This window comes from Macaca mulatta, chromosome 8 (assembly GCF_049350105.2).
Source record: "Macaca mulatta isolate MMU2019108-1 chromosome 8, T2T-MMU8v2.0, whole genome shotgun sequence".
Classification (NCBI taxonomy): domain Eukaryota; kingdom Metazoa; phylum Chordata; class Mammalia; order Primates; family Cercopithecidae; genus Macaca; species Macaca mulatta.
The window spans coordinates 150,640,179-150,656,637 of NC_133413.1; the positions used below are offsets into that span (position 1 = coordinate 150,640,179).

At 42.0% G+C, this 16,459-nt stretch overlaps 1 protein-coding gene across 9 annotated transcripts in view; it reads right to left on the bottom strand.

The window, feature by feature from the left end:
- TRAPPC9 (trafficking protein particle complex subunit 9) overlaps positions 1 to 16,459 on the bottom strand; it is a 732,314-nt gene that overhangs the window by 579,475 nt on the left and 136,380 nt on the right. For all 9 annotated transcript variants that reach the window (XM_077944070.1, XM_077944072.1, XM_077944069.1 and 6 more), the window contains one exon: positions 1,655 to 1,781. In XM_077944070.1, coding sequence (XP_077800196.1) covers positions 1,655 to 1,781 — 127 coding nt within the window. The remainder of the gene's footprint in view (positions 1 to 1,654; positions 1,782 to 16,459) is intronic.

Here is a 16,459-nt window from a genome sequence, read left to right on the forward strand (position 1 = left end):
TTTTCTAAATTTAAAAATGATTCAAGTCATGATGTAAACATAAAATTATTAAGAAAGGCTTTTCTAGGCCTTAATCTTTAAAAAATGAATCATGCCCTTAATCCCAAGTCAAATACGTTCGGCTCTAAGTCTTAGTCATAGAAAAGCCTCAAAGGCCCTTCCCTCCACAGCCTGCATCAGTGCTGAGCAAGCACTGGGCATGCAGGGCAGCCACGCCATTCCTGGACCCTCCGTACAGCGGTGCGGCAAGTCCCTCTGGACATTCTGAGGAGCAGCCAGAGCAACTTCTCAGGCCGCAGCCACGCCGTTTGGATGCTGCTCTTTGCAGCTCTGCCTGATGAACAATCTCAGCAGTGTCCTTCAGAACGCCTTAAAATTCCAGTGTGGCCTGCCAGGGGCTGCAATGCACAGCGACCCTTTCTGCCCCCACTTCTTGGGAGCACACAACTCTTTGGCAAAAAGAAACCATTTCATTTGGCAGTACTATACTTGCCTTCAAAGAAATGCAGGGAGAAAGAAAACGAACATTTGTTAAGCACCATACACATGCTTTTACATGTTACTTCATTGAATTCTCATAATAGCTTAATGCTATGGGTTTTCATTCTTAATTGTGGGAGCATAGTGGGGAGATAAGCAACTGATACCCAGGAGGTTAAGTGACTCGTTCATGGAATGCAGCAGGCCTGTGAGTCAAAGCCCAGGGCATGGCAAGACCAAGTGAAGCTGGGGAACAACAGCCAAGCCAAGAGCGTTTTAAAGATACTTAGCATCTTCATCACACCGAATCCTAAGGCTACAGCACTTCCAACCAACAGCAAAATGTCAAATTCAACTGTTTCTTTCCAGTCTTCAAACAAATCTTTCAGAAATTCAGAAATCACCTCACAAGACTAGTTCATAAAGCTTTCGCAGGTCCTAAGCCTGGAGTGGTTAAGAAAAAACAAAACCCCTCTGCAAGGACCCACTTCGCACGTGCCATAGGGTCTCCGCTCTCAAATCGCACACTCTTAGGAGTGACAGTTACACAGAAAGGACGGCACATGGCAGCAAATCCTGGGAGAGTGGTGAGCAATGGGTGCCCTGGAAAGTCAGGGAGCTCGCCTCTCAGAAAAGGTGTCCTGGAAACGGGGCTGAGGATGAGTGTGGAGGAACAAGGGAGCACAGACAGAATGAAGACGGGAGAGGAGACAGCCTGCCAGGCAGAGGCCGTGCAGAGCAAAGGCGGGAGCTGGCGAGCGCTCGTGTGGGCGAGGAGCTGCCCTGTTCCCGTGTGGCTGGGGTGCATGGCCTGCGGCAAGGGAAACGACTGAAAGCTTCCAAGGAGAAGATGATGTGGTCATGCCAGTTTCCACTGCGGTGTAGTGGTCGCAAGGCAGGCTTTGGAACCAAGCAAGGCTGGGTGCAGACGGGACTCTGCCATTCAATGGGCATGGAACTGCAGCAGTTACGGAATGTCACTGGCCCTGACTCTCTCATCTCTAAAATACTTACTTCCATGTCATAGGGCCGCTTTCCAGTTTAATGAGATAATGAACCTGATACATAGCCAACCAAAAATGGGAGCTCTTCTAAAGACCTCTATTCACAATCAGACTAGCGGACGGTGTCCCGGAGGGCAGCTGCCTTTCCCGCTCCGCAGGGCCCATCTCACCTGACGATGGGAAGCTTGGTGAAGGGTACCGGCGGCAGGGTGAGGCCGCCAGGGAGCGCGATGGGTTCCATGGTCCCAGGACACTTGGACGTATAGTTCTCTAGGCTTTGGGTCACATCTTTCTTTTCTGAAGAGAAGATGAAAACAAAATAAAGATTTATTAGGCAAAAGTCAAAGTGGCTGGCTTTCATTTTACTTGGGGCATTTCATGACAGTCCAATGAGTCCAATCTTCTGACAGAAATTAAGGGGCAGTGAGCAAAAGAGGCCAGAACAAAACAGAAGCTATATTCCACTTATTTGAAAATCACCAGCAACTGCTCCTCGTAAGGGCCTGTGGATAAAAGGGAAATTAAGTTAGTATCCTCCAGGAGACTTCCATTTTCCAAGAAAATAAACCCTTATCAAATTTCAAGAAAGTCTGTAGGCAGGACTAGAGAATCAGTACATTTTATAACTTAACAATACTTTTTCGGCAATTACTAGGTAATTACCAAGCAAAACGCCAGGACCTGTCTGTCCCTCAGGAGTCTGTAATTTATCTGTATGACAGATACTTAGGCAAATAAGTGCAAATCAACATTTTTGAAGCAAATGTAGAGCTTTGTGAGAAAAGACTGTTGTTCCCCACCCCGCCCCCGTCCCTTTCACAAGGAGGGAGGAAAAGAGGACACAGGCGATAATCATGTCCGCTTACTGCCCACGGCACACTCTAGACAGGCCACAGACACAGACCCCTTCTCACCACAGCACGACAGAGCTCAGGAGCACCGCTGTGCTCTATGACTCAGGCTGGCTCAGGAAGGCAGGCACTCGGGTCCCCACTTTGCAAATGAAAAACCTGAGACCAAGTGAAGTTAAGCAGCTTGTCAAAGACCATGTACTTGGCCTTAGGCCTGTGGTTTTCTCACTAGAGTGTTTTAAAGAATTAAGGAAAGGATGGGATTACGGGACAGGTGTGAACAAGGGAGTCTCTCCTTGCAGCATCTACCTTCTCTGTGAAATACCGAAGTCACTGCTGATGAGGAAGACAGAGGACTTGGAGAGAAGAGCAGCAGAGGGACACGATCACCAGGGATGAGACCTAGAACAGCGAAGTTAGATCCCACTCCAGGAGACGCCTTGGTCTTTCCCTGTCTAGTGTGCTACCACCTTAGGGGAAGTCCTTCAACCGTTCTGCATCTTGTTTGCCTACAGTAAGAGGAGTGCCTGTATCAGGAATTACTAAGGATAAATGAGATAATGCATTAAAAAAAAAACAATGACTGGCAGATACGGTGCACTGAATAAACGGAAATGATAATAACCATTATCATCATTATCATATAGATGCACTGGAATGGACAAAGAGCAGGTAAATAGCTGCAAAGTGAAGCCAAGTGCTCCACTGAAGCTGGTGACCATAAATAATAAATATCAAGGCAAGGACTTCATAGAGCTCAGGCACATGTATTAATTGGTAAACTGCTACCATAGGAATTGTCTGTGCCTAAGCAAAGCATTCTTCTTTTTTTTTTTTTTTTTTTTTTTTTGAAACGGGTTCTCACTAGTCTCCCAGGCTGGAGTGCAGAGGTACAATCTTAGCTCACTGCAACCTCCGCCTCCCAGGTTCAAGCAATCCTCCCACCTCAGCCTCCTAAGTAGCTGAGACTATAGGCATGTGTCACCATGCTTGGCTGATTTTTTAATTTTTGGTAGAGATGAGGTCTCACTACATTGCCCAGGCTAGTCTTGAACTCCTGGGCTCAAGTGATCCCCCCGCCTTGGCCTTCCAAAGTGCGGGGATTACAGGCATGAGCCATCACACCCAGCCTGCATCATTCTTAGGAAGCCAGAGAGCAGAGCAGAAAAGTGACCAAAATGACTTTTGAATACAACACAACAAGGTTAATCTGAAACATGAAAAAAGTCTTTAAATAACTTAACCATTCTCAATCTATAAAAATCTCCCAAAGGGCTCCAGCTGATACCATGTATATTATCTAATTGGCCTAATGTTAGGCAGAGCACTTATGGGTGAGGTATCCTATTCAGTTGAAATCTACCACCCCATACGCACTCTCGGTAAATGCTGCTGAAATGAAGAAGGAAAGGGATCTATTTGCAGTGCCTCATGCCACTTGCACTGTTATCCAAGAAAGGAAAGGCACCACAGTGTATCATTCGGCTAAGCTCTGAACGGCATTTCTAGACAGAAAATAACGTACACACTGAGTAGCACAGGGAAGCTGCTTCACTGCAGCGTGGTCTGGCTGTGCCATTTCATTAGAGAACCCCCGTGTTTGTGCTTTAGGTCTGGTCACTATCCTGTGGAGGAATTTCCTATGTAGGGGTACAGCCTGGCTATGAGCACTCTCAGAGCTTTGTGGAAGGCTAGGTTGGGGGTACCTCAATATTCACTTATTCCCCTTGAGCGTTGCAGGGCACACCTCTCCGGCTGTGCCTGGTGACTCCCTGAAGGGAGTCAAATGCTCATCTTCTGCTGGGACGGAAAAGAGACCGTCGCCTGCTGCAGGGGCAGAGGTGATCTGTGGATATGTAACCGATCATCAGTGATTTTCAGCAGTGCCTACTGTTGCGTGGTGCTCCTGCTAGGCACGGGGAATGGGGGTTGCTTCTTGGCTTTCCCCTACTACCACACGACCCCATTGCCACTTCAGTGGGGTTTCCAGAGTCAAACGCTTATGCCCAATTGTCAGCATGGCCCATCCAGTGCAAAGGCCCCATCCACCTTCTCCTAAAGGATTCAAGTGTCGGCTATAAATTGTTGCCAGATCTATTATTTCATCAGGAATTACAAACTGGTGATTTTCTAATTCTCTAATTCCTCTGCACTTATAAGCTAGAACTTGTCTATAAGGAAGGATTTTTTTCCTCATCAATCATTTGGTTATCCTGGAACACAGACAACACAGACATTAATATATAGTTGAGTCTTTCCCTTTATTTACTGAGTGGAGAACTCTTGCCCTATCAAACTCCAGTAATGACCAATGCGTTGTTTTGTTTATTGTTTGGTATCATTACATATTGATGGATTTTTATCTAACTGATGTTTCTGTTGTCATCACATCCTTTTTTATTTCTAATTGATACATAATAATTGTACATATTTATGGGGTACAGTATGATGTTTCAACGCACTTATTGTGTAACAATCAAATCAGGGTAATCAGCGTACACACTGCCTCAAACATTTATCGGTTCTTTGTGATAAGAGCATTCAAATTCCTCTCTTCTAGCTTTTTTGAAATATACCTTTATGTGAACTATAGTCACCTAACCGTGCATTAGTATACCAGAACTTACTTCTTCCATCTAACCAGAGCATTGTAGCCACTGTGCATCCTCTCCCCATCTCCCTTCCCCCGACCATCCCCAGCCTCTTCTAACCTCTATTCTGTTAATTCCATGAGACAAATGTTTAAAAATTTCACACCTGGCCGGGCGCGGTGGCTCAAGCCTGTAATCCCAGCACTTTGGGAGGCCGAGACAGGCGGATCACGAGGTCAGGAGATCGAGACCATCCTGGCTAATCCGGTGAAACCCTGTCTCTACTAAAAAATACAAAAAAACAACTAGCCGGGAGAGGTGGCGGGCACCTGCAGTCCCAGCTACTCAGGAGGCTGAGGCAGGAGAATGGCGTAAACCCGGGAGGCAGAGCTTCCAGTGAGTTGAGATCTGGCCACTGCATTCCAGCCTGGGCGACAGAGCGAGACTCCATCTCAAAAAAAAAAAAAAAATTTCACACCTGAGGGAGACCATGCAGGAGGACTTGTCTTTCTGTGCCTGGCTTTTTTCACTTAACATATGCCCTCCAGGTTCATCTGTGTTGTTGCAAATGACAGGATTTAATTCTTTTTTATGGCTGAATAGTATTCCACTGTGTATCTATATCACATTTTCTTTATCCATTCATCTGCTGAATGGCACTTAGGTTGATTCCATATCTCGGCTATTTGAACAGTGCCGCACTAAATACAGGCATGCAGTCACCCCTTCAACACTGACTTCTTTTCCTTTGGATATATGCTCAGTAGTGGAATGGAAGATTATACAGTGGTTCTATTTTCAAGTTTTCTGAGGAACCCCCATACTGTTTAACATAATGGCCGTACTAATTTACATGCCCACCAATAGTGTGTAAAGGATCCCTTTTCTTCACCTCCTCACCAACATTTCATCTTTTGACTTTCTGATAATAGGCATTCCCACTGGAGAAAGGTGATTTCTCATGGTGGTTTTGATTTGCATTTCCCTGATGATTAGTGATGTTGAACATTTTTTCACATATCTTTTGGCTATTTGTATGTCTGGGTTTTTTTTTTTTTTTTTGTGGGGGGAGGGCATGTGAGATTATAAGGGCTGATTTTGAGAGATAAAATACGTTCAGTTTCTCTACATATTAATCATTATTGTCAAAGGCACACAGATGCAAGACCAGCATATGGGCCCCTGTGCCAGATTAACAAGGTTTTCTTGAAGCAGTAACCAACTCCTTAGTAAAGGTTATAAAGATTATAAAAGGCTTATGAAAGCTATATCTTACGTTCAAGATTAAAATTTTATAGATAGTTCATAAAATTTTGAAAAACAAATTTAATTGGCTTCATGCTATTTTATTAGGGCATATTGTTTGGAAAATTCAGTCTTCTTTCTCAAAGAATGAAGGTTTTCACCTTTTTTTAAAAAATCCTTGAATTATTACTTTGGTCAAATGAATGACTTATTTTATAATTATCTGTGATACCAAGTGTTTTAAACTTCTGACCTTTCCAAAATCAAATTATAAATTATGTCTTTTTCTGACCTAATTAATCCTTGAAGATATTAGGTTCCCTAAAGTCCAAAAGTTATATAATTTGTCTTATTTGGTATAAAAATTACACAGGAAACATTGTCAAATATGAAATGGTGTTTAGTTCTCTTTAGGTTATATTTATACAAATATGTTATTGGTATGTGTTCCAAAATCAAGGGAAACTCCTATAATTCTGATATGACATAGTGTACATTATCAATAATAATTATAATTGTTATGTTAAATTATTGTGTGCTACAGAGGTAACAAATTTCTTTATGGATTATATCTTCGACTATGGCTGCCCTAAAACCTTTTGTCATCCACAGACAACTGTTGTCTGTTTTGGTCCTCTTTAGAAGGTGGTTTTATAATCAGCTATAAAACTCTACCCAGTGCTCTTGAATACAAGTTTCTGATAACTTTGGAGATTGTGACATCAGAACAAAAGAAAAACTTTCAGGACTCATGGAGATCTGAAATGTTCAGGAATATCAAGCAGAATAGGAATTAACTACAGACTGGACTAATACAAGACTTAAGTAATCTTTTTGACTTTTGCTTAAAACTTTGCTGGTGCTTTGTTTTGTTTTTTCAGAGTCAAGGAAACTTTTCTTTTGAGCTATTAACAGCTTTTAATGATTGAGTGTATTATGAACAAAATTTAGAACCTATTTGTTTCATTCTACCTGACTCCTCCAGAATTTGGAAACTATTTGTGAGTATTCTTAATACCTAATTTGTTGAGAGTTTTTATCATGAAGGGATGCTGAATTTTGTCAAATGCTTTTTCTGCATCTATAGAAATGAAAATATGCTTTTGGTTCTTCATTCCATTAATGGGATATATCACACCTATGTTGAACCATGTTTGCATCCCTGGGATGAATTCCACTTGATCATGGTGGAAGATCTTTTAAATGTGTTGTTGAATTTTGTTTGCTAGTATTTTGTGGAAGATTTTTGCGTCCAATCTTCATCAAGGATATCTGTCTTTTGAGATTAGTTTTCTTTTGTTGATGGTGTGTCTTTGTCTAGTTTTAGTATACCAAAGTAATGCTGGCTTCACGAATGAGTTTGGAAGTAGTTTGAGAAAAATTGGTACTAGTTCTTTGTTAAATGTTTCAGCAGTGAAGCCCTCAGGTCCTGAGTTTTCTTTGATGGGAGACTTTTTATTACTGATTCAATTTTCTCACTCGTTTTTGGTCTGTTCAGATTTTCTATTTCTTCATGATTCAATCTTGGCAGGTTGTATGTGTCCACGCAGTTATCCATGTCTTCTAGGTCACTGAGTTTGTTCGCATATAATTGTTCATAATAGTCTCTTGTGATCTTTTATGTTTCTGTGTTATCAGTTGTAAATTTCTCCTTTTTAATCTCTGATTTTATTGATTTGACATTTATTCTTTTTTTCATAATCTAGCTAAAGGTTTGTTAAGCTTTTCAAAACACCAGCTCTTCATTTCATTAATCTTTTGTATGGTTTTTCTAATCTCTATTACATTTATCTCTACTCTGATCTTCATTATTTCCTTCCTTCTACTAACCTTGGTTGAGTCTGTTCTTGTTTTTCTAGTTCCTTAAGATGCAGTGTTAGATTGTTTATCTGAAAGCTTTCTTCTTTTTTGATGTAGGCACCATCTTTGGCCAGTGGGAGTCCCTTCTGGTTGGTTCCCATTATTCTTTGATCCCATTCTTTCTGGTTCATATCCAGCCCCAGGCCTAGAATAAAATCATTTCTCCAAGGAGCTCTTACTCCCTTTAGTGGAAAGAAGTGTTTAAAGACTAAAACCCAGAGGCTAGAAGTACTCATTGCTCCTAGATTCTCATTGTCTCTGAAGGGCTTTAGAAAGGACAGGCCAACTTACAAAGTTTTTACAGTGGTAAGATTATAAGTGCTTTCTGCTTTAATTTTTTTTTTAAGTTTGACAACTAAAAATAAGACATTTGGACTATCAGCTCCTTAAAAGGAAGAAAGTCGTGTCATTACTCACAATTACATTTACTGAGCACTTACTATGTGCCAAATATTGTACTATGTTCTTTAGACTATAAAATCTTTAAGGCAAGGGATTCTGGTATATATTAATAACAAACTTGTATATCTTTTATCCAAAATAGTCATATAATGCCCTCTTACAAAATACCTGCCAAAGAAGAGGGGAAAGGCATTATGATCCCCCTGTTAAAGTTCATAAAGATGAACCCAGGAACAACCCTGGAAGTTTGATTATGGATTGGTATCAAATGTCACCAAAAAATAATTATTAATGTTTTTAAGTATAATATTGCAGTTTTATAAGAAAATGCTCATATTTTAGCAATGCATACTAAAGTATATGTTCTCCAGTTCACAGATAGCTGTGCTTTCATCTCTTCTGACCTCAGAGGAGTCTGTGCAGTAGGCACAATTGTCTCCATTTTACAGGCCTCTGGATACTCAGGATTTTCCCATTTGTCTTTGTAGAACTGGCCTATTCTTTTTTAGAGAACTCCAGACATTGGCATAGAATATATATATATTTTTTTTAATGGGCTCTATTAGTCTCCCAGAGAGGGAGTAAATAGGGGGTATGGTTGGGATGGTCTTGAGATTATGTTCATACTAATCCCCTCTCTGGTTGGCTCTGGTCAGGGGTGTACATCTGCCCTAATTCTTTTTCCCTTTGGAAGCTCTTGAGGTTCAGCAGTGTTAGCATGAGAAAGAGTTCAAGGTCAGATTCTTTTCCCCTTTGGAAGCCCTTGAGGTTCCGCATAGTGTTGGCATAGGAAAGAATTCAAGGTCAGAATTTCTTCCCCCTTTGGAAGTCTATATGGTTCTGCATGGTGTTGGCATGCAGAAGAGTTCAAAGTCACAATTCTTCGCCTCTTTGGAAGTCCTTATGGTTCAGCACGGTGGTGTCATGGGGAAGAGTTCAAGGTCAGAATTCTTTTCTTCTTTGGAAGCCCCTGTGGTTCAGCATGGTGTTGGCATAGAAAGGAGTTCAAGGTCAAAATGTGTCCCCCTTTGGAAGCCCTTGAGGTTCAGCACGGTGTTGGCTTGGGGAAGAGTTCAAGGTCAGAATTCTTTTCTCCTTTGGAAGCCCTTGAGGTTCAACATGGTGTTGGCATAAGGAAAAGGTCAAGCTCAGGATTGTTTTTCCCCTTCGGAAGCTCTTATTAAGGTGTTGGCATGGGGAAGAGTTCAAGGTCTGAAATGATATATCTCTGAGATTTTCTTTAAAATAGTTCAGCAAATTTAAAAAGCAAGAGATGAAGTAATGTGTAAAAGTCTTGATAACCACTGAATCCAAGTAATGGATATATGAGGATTCATTTTACAATTTTTTTTACCTTTATGTTTGAAATGTTTCATAGCAACCAATTTTTTTTATATTTTGACAAATTATCATTGCATGTATTTATAGAGTACAAAGTGTTAGGATTTTTAATACAATGCGAAATGATTAAATGAAGCTAATTAGCGTATCCATCACCTGAAATATTCAACATTTTTGAGATAAGAGCATTTTAAATTTGTTCTTTTAGTAATGCTGAAATGTATAGCACTCAACTCTTAGCCATATTCACCAGGCTGTGCAATAGATCCCCAAAAAAAGTCAAACTTACTCCTCTTGTCTAACTGAGGCTCTCTACCTTTGACCATCATCTCCCCATTCCACCTATCTCCCAGCCTCTGCTAACCACCATTCTACTCTCTGCTTGTATGAGTTCAGTTGTTTAGGATCCCACATATAAGTGAGAACATGTGGTATTTGCCTTTCTGTGTTTGGCTCATTTCACTTAGCCTAATGCTCTCCAGTTCCATCCATGCTGTCACAAATAACAGAAATTCTTCCCTTTTTACAGCTGTATAGTATTCCATTGTGTATACATAGCACAATTTCTTTATGTACTCATCTGTTGATGGACACAGCAATAAAGTTTAATGGGCTTGGAGAACTGAAATTATTTTCTCATGGTCATACAAAGGAATAGAGTTAGGATTCAGATCCAGAATTGACTGAGTCTTCCTGTTCCAACATATTAAACCTGACCACATGCACTATCCCATTAAGTGCCCATTACGAGTACACCTGTGGCAACTTCCACTTCTAGAGCAGCTTCTAGCAGAACAGCACTCCCACCAGTAACTTAAAGAGACAGATAAAGTGTCAAAAAGAGGAGGGGGCGCTGGAGAGTGGCCAAGGCATGGAGGACTCGCAAGATTCCAGAGAGAAGGGAAGCTCGCTGAGAGGAGCCCAGCTGCCTGTGCGCCACTTCACCCTGGGAGTGGTGCAGATTCTCAACAGGGAGAGAACCAATGCCCAGGGCAGAGAAGCCAGCAGAGTTCCAGGCAGTCTCATGGGGCCAAGAGAGCCACAGCTGGAGCTGGAGCCACCAAGTGAGGCAGACCCTGAGGAGCCAGGTGCCAGGAGGAGCCAGGAGTAGTGAGAGTGAACCTGGAGCTCAGCATGAGCTCCCCCCTCATTTGTTCCCATTCAGTTCTGTAGGACAGGAGGTTGCCAGGTCCATCCAACACCGCCTCAAAAGCAGAGTTGCTGCTCAACTCTAAAACGTGACACCAGATGGCCTTTGCACACTAACGATGAGAATGAGATGCATAAGCTGTAAAAGGGGCTTCTTGAAAAACCCATCAGAGAGCCGAGGAGGCAAAGGAATAGGCATGAACTAAAATCCAGGAAGTAGCAAGCTCTTTCTAGGAGAGAGGGCCCCACAGCTGCTTGTCCCTGGCAGAGCAGCAAGAGAAGAGGGAATTGGGCAGAGAACCGGGAAAGGAGAAAAGGGCTGAACTTGGAAGATACTTTCACTGCCTGCATGTAGGTGGGTGCAACAGAGCAGAATCCCACGGGAAAATCTACACGCATTCACCAACGCCTCCCACGGGCTTTTGCAGACGGCACGGTGCGGTACACTGAGGCTGAGGGCAGGCAGAACAGCTAGGAAGACAGTCCCAGGCACTCAGGAACTCCCCTAGATGCCTGGCAGCTGCCATAGAAGTCCAGGCAGGGCAGGGAGCTGGCAGATGCCCTGAGGGGCACTGTGCTTTCTCCAAGTGCAAAGCAGAGGCTTGCTGAGCCTTGGTAGACAAGAGAACAACCGAGATTCCTCCTCCAAGACCATGGTTGCCAAAGGTTAGGGCCAAGCAGCAAAGCTTGAAGAAATCCCTCCAAAGCATCAGGACCCTTCATTGAGTGCAAGGCAGTACCCTGTGGAAGGCTGGGGGCAGGACCAAGAGAGAACTCCCAAAATGCAGAAAGCCAGAGATAGGGCTGGAGATCAAAGAAAACTCCCCCAAACTCACAAATCCAGCATCCAGGCTCAAAGCACAAAGACGGAAAGCTGGTGACTGGCTGCAAACCAAACACCAGTCTTTTCTATGCTCAGACCCCAAGCCAAGAGAAGGTCAAATCCTGACCACACCTTCAAACACCTGAAGCTAAAGATGAAACGACCCCCAGGAGAGCTAGGACCAAGGCTACACTCAGCTCAGCTACAGAACACACCGGCAATGCCCCACCCCCCTGGTGGCAAGCCTTTTGATAAGGGTAAATATTTACTTTACGCTTTTTAATACAAATCCAAAAGAGGAAGTAGTACAATATTTGAAGGGGGTTATGTTAAAAATGCATATTATAATCTCCAGAGCAGGCACTTTTTAAATAGAGACATGGCTTAAAAAGCCAACAGAAGCTGGATGCAGCGGCTCACACCTGTGTTCCCAGGACTTCTGGAGGCTGAGGCAGGAGAACTGCTTCAGGCCAGGAGTTCAAGGCCAATCTGGGCAACATAGCAAGACCCCCATCTCTACAAAAAAAAAAAAAAAAAAGGTAAAAAGTAACCAGGCACAGTGGTGTGCACCCGTATTCCCAACAATTCAGGAGGCTGAGGTGGAAGGGTTGCTTGAACCCAGTAGTTCAAGGCTGCAGTGAGCTATGATTATGGGCCACTGTACTCTAGCCTGGGAAACAGAGTGAGATCCTGTCTCAAAAAACAAAAAAGCCAACAGAAAAGACAAAGTAGAATACAAGCGTGTTATCGTAAAATATCTATTTGCTCTTTGACTACATTGCTGGGCATACAACTCCTAAAATCCTTAGAATCTTAAGACATCTAAGGTTTTACTTCATGTATTATAAAGCTCTGCTATTAAATACATACAAATTTAGTATTGTATGCCTTATAATCTCCAGAGCAGGCACTTTTTAAATAGAGATATGGCTTAAAAAGCCAACAGAATCTAAGACATCACTTAGAAGTGATGTCTTTTTGTGCACTGAGTTGACCGAAGGCTGACAGTCCCCAAGCAACTTCAGGATAAGGCTGGTCACCAGAAAGACCAAGGCATAAGATTAGAGGCCTGGGACTTTTAGCCCCACCACTAGGGATGGGAGAGAGACTGAAGGTTGAGTTGATCAGCAGCCAGTGGTCTAATGAGTCATGCCTATGTCATGAAGCCTCCATAAAAACCCAAAAAGACAAGGTTCGGAGAGCTTGCAAATAGCTGGGGGCTCCTGGAGGGTGGTGCACCTGGAGAGGCGCGGCAGCTCTGCGCCCCTTCCCCCACACCTCGCCCTGGGCGTCTCTTCATCTATGCTCTTTGTAATCTCCTTTATAATAAACCAGTAAACGTAAGTAAGTGTTTCCTTGAGTTTTGAGAGTTGCTCTAGCAAATTATTCAAACCCAAGGAGGAGGTGGTGGAATCTCTGATTCACAGACAGTCAATCAGAAACAGAGGTCATCACCTGGGGCCTCTAAGCGTATCTGAAAGGGTGGCGGGGAACAGTTTCATGGGACTGGACTCTCAATCTGTGGGATCCCACACTATCTTCAGATAGGTGGTATCAGAAGTGAATTAGAGGACAATCAGCTAGTATCTGTTGGAAAACTGACTGACTGGTTATTAATGGGAAGAAATCCTCACACACATTTTGGTAACCAGAGGTCACAGAAATTTTCTGTGTTGGTTGTTGCGCTGAGAGAACAGAAAAAACACTTTGAGTGTGTTTTTCCACAGAACAAAATATATTTTATTCTCCCAAATAAAGGCATAAAAGGAGAAAAAAGAAGAGCAAAAAACAGATATGACAAACAGAAAACAAATACCACGATGGTAGACTTGAACCCATCCACACAAAACTCGATAAAAAACCCAAGATCCAACTATATATACTTTATACTTTCAGGAAACAAAGTATTTTAAAATATATATATATATGTGTGTGTGTGTATATATATATATATTTTTTATTTCCATAGGTTTTTGGGGAACAGGTGGTGTCTGGTTACATAAATAAGTTCTTTAGTGATTTCTGAGATGTTGGTTCACCCATTACCCTAGCGATATACACTGTACCCAATTTATAGTATTTTATCCCTCACCCCCCTCCCACGCTTTCCCCGGAGTCCCCAAAGTCCATTGCATCATTCTTATGCCTTGCATGCTTATAGCTTAGATCCCACTTTTGAAGGAGAACATACGATGTTTGGTTTTCAGGAAACAACCTTTAAATATGAAGACACAGATTGAAAATAAAAGGATGGGGAGAAAAGATATACTGCATGAACACAAGTAATAAGCATAATATATCTGGTGTGGCAACATTAATATCAGGCAAAGGGGATTTCAGTGTAAGCAAAGGGATGAATGGACACATTTCATAATGAAAAAGGAGGCAATTCATCAAGGAGATACAATACTAAATTTGCATGTACTTAATAGCAGAGCTTTACAATACATGAAGTAAAACCTGCTAGAACTAAAGAACAGAAAGATCCATGACTTTTTTAAAGTTGGAGGCTTTAACACCCCTTTGTTAATATAAATAAATGAGGCCAAGCATGGTGGCTCACATCTGTAATCCCAGTACTTTGGGAGACCGAGGCAGAAGGACTGCTTGAGCCCAGGAGTTTGAGACCAGTCTGGGCAACATGGTGAGCCCTGTTTCTACAAAAAGTAAGAAAATTAGGTGGGCGTGGTAGTAAATGCCCATAGGCCCAACTACTCAGGAGGCTAAGGCTGGAAAATTACTTGAGCCCAGGAAGCAGAGACTGCAGTAAGCCACGATCGTGCCACTGCACTCCAGCCTGAGCAACAGAGAGAGACCCTATCTCAAAAATAAATAAATGAAATTTTAAAACTTTTAAAGTAAAAGAATAGACAATAATGATATGGAAGATTTAAACAAACTATTAAATAACTTCTTCAATTGACATTTATACAACACTATACCCCTCAACTGCAGAATACAAGTTCTTTTCAAGTACTCATGGAAAATCCACCAAGAAAGACCAAATGCCGTACCATAAAACACATCTCGATACATTTTAAAAGACCGAAATCACACAGAATATGCTCTGACCATTACAGTATTAAAACAGAAATCAATAACAATACCATTTCCATAACGGCTACAAATACCTGAAAAGTAAGCAATACACACACACGTCAAAAATAAAAACAAAAGTGAAATGTTAAAAACATTTCTAACTGAATGGTAATAAAAATACAACAGGTCAAAATTTGTGAGATGTACCTGAAGAAGTGCTTAGAGGGAAATTTATAGCTTTAAATGTTCATATTAGAAAAAAACAAAGATCCCAAACCAATATCTACGTCTGCACTGTAGAAGCTAGAAAAAGACATAAAATTAAATATATAGTAGAAAGAAAATAAGTAATGAAACAGGAAACAGGAAACAATAAGGAAAATCAACAAAGTCAACGGTTCTTTGAGAAAAAAGGAAAAACCCCTAGGAGAGAAACACAAATCATCTATGTCAGGAATAAAAAGGAGGCAGATCGCACACTCATTAAGAGGACAATAAGGGAATAGTGTAAACAACCATATGCCAATACATTTGACAACTGTGGTGAAACAGACAAACTCCTTGGGGGTAAAATGACACAAGAAAAAACTGACAATCTTAACAGTCCTGTATTTATTAAAGAAGTTGAATCTGTAATCCAAACTCCCACAAAAACTTCCATCCCAGATGGCTTTACTCATAAGTTCTATCAAACATCTAAAGAAGAAATAACATCAGTCTTATACAAACTCTTTCAGAAAACAAAGGAGCGAATACTTCCCAACTTGTGTTATGAAGTCAGCACAACCCTGACACCGAAACCTGATTAAAATAATTAAAAGAATAAACTTAGACAGTAAAAGCAGCGTGGAGTCTTCAGCGTTCTCACAGAACTAAAGAGAGAAACAGCAGCGTTCAGGATCCACCAAGGAAGAGAGACCCCCAAAAATACCACGAGTTCTCAGCTAGCACCCCCAAAGCACTATACAATAAGAGTACACTGAAGCCTTTTAAAAACTGCAATTCGTATGTCTTTATTAAAGAAGTTGATATACAAATGGATATACGAATGGAAATACACAAATGGAAATCTGATATACAAACGAAAATCTGGGTAGTTTCTAAGAAGTAGGGGGTTACTGCAGGGAAGGCACCTAAAGACCTGTGCAGTCACTACTTTTCGGGGAACCTTGCCTGGTGACTCTGACTTGTGCTCCGCTCTGTCATGTTTGGATTTGGTGATGCAGAGGCAGGCCATGTAGTGCACAGGTGGCCGATGTGCCTCATAGGTAGCAGTGATCTAGAAATGCTTTACATCCCCCCACCATGATCAAAGGGCCCGCTTTGCCTGCCACCACCCACAATGCTCCACAACCACGACAGTGATGTCTGACATACTAATGTCTCAACAAGACGAACATCATCAATGATGACTCTCAGATGTGCATTATGGCCGGGTGTGATGGCTCACACCTGTACTCCCTGCACTTTGGGAAGCCAAGGCAGAAGGATCACTTGAGCTCAGGAGTTCAAAACCAGTCTGGGCAACACAATGAGACTTTGTCTCCAATAAAATTCAAAAAAATTAAATTCGCTGGGTGTAATGGCACATGCCTGGAGTCCTAAGCTACTCTGAGGGCTGAGATGGGAGGATCACTTGAGCCCAGGAGGTCAAGGCTGCAGTGAGTCCTGATG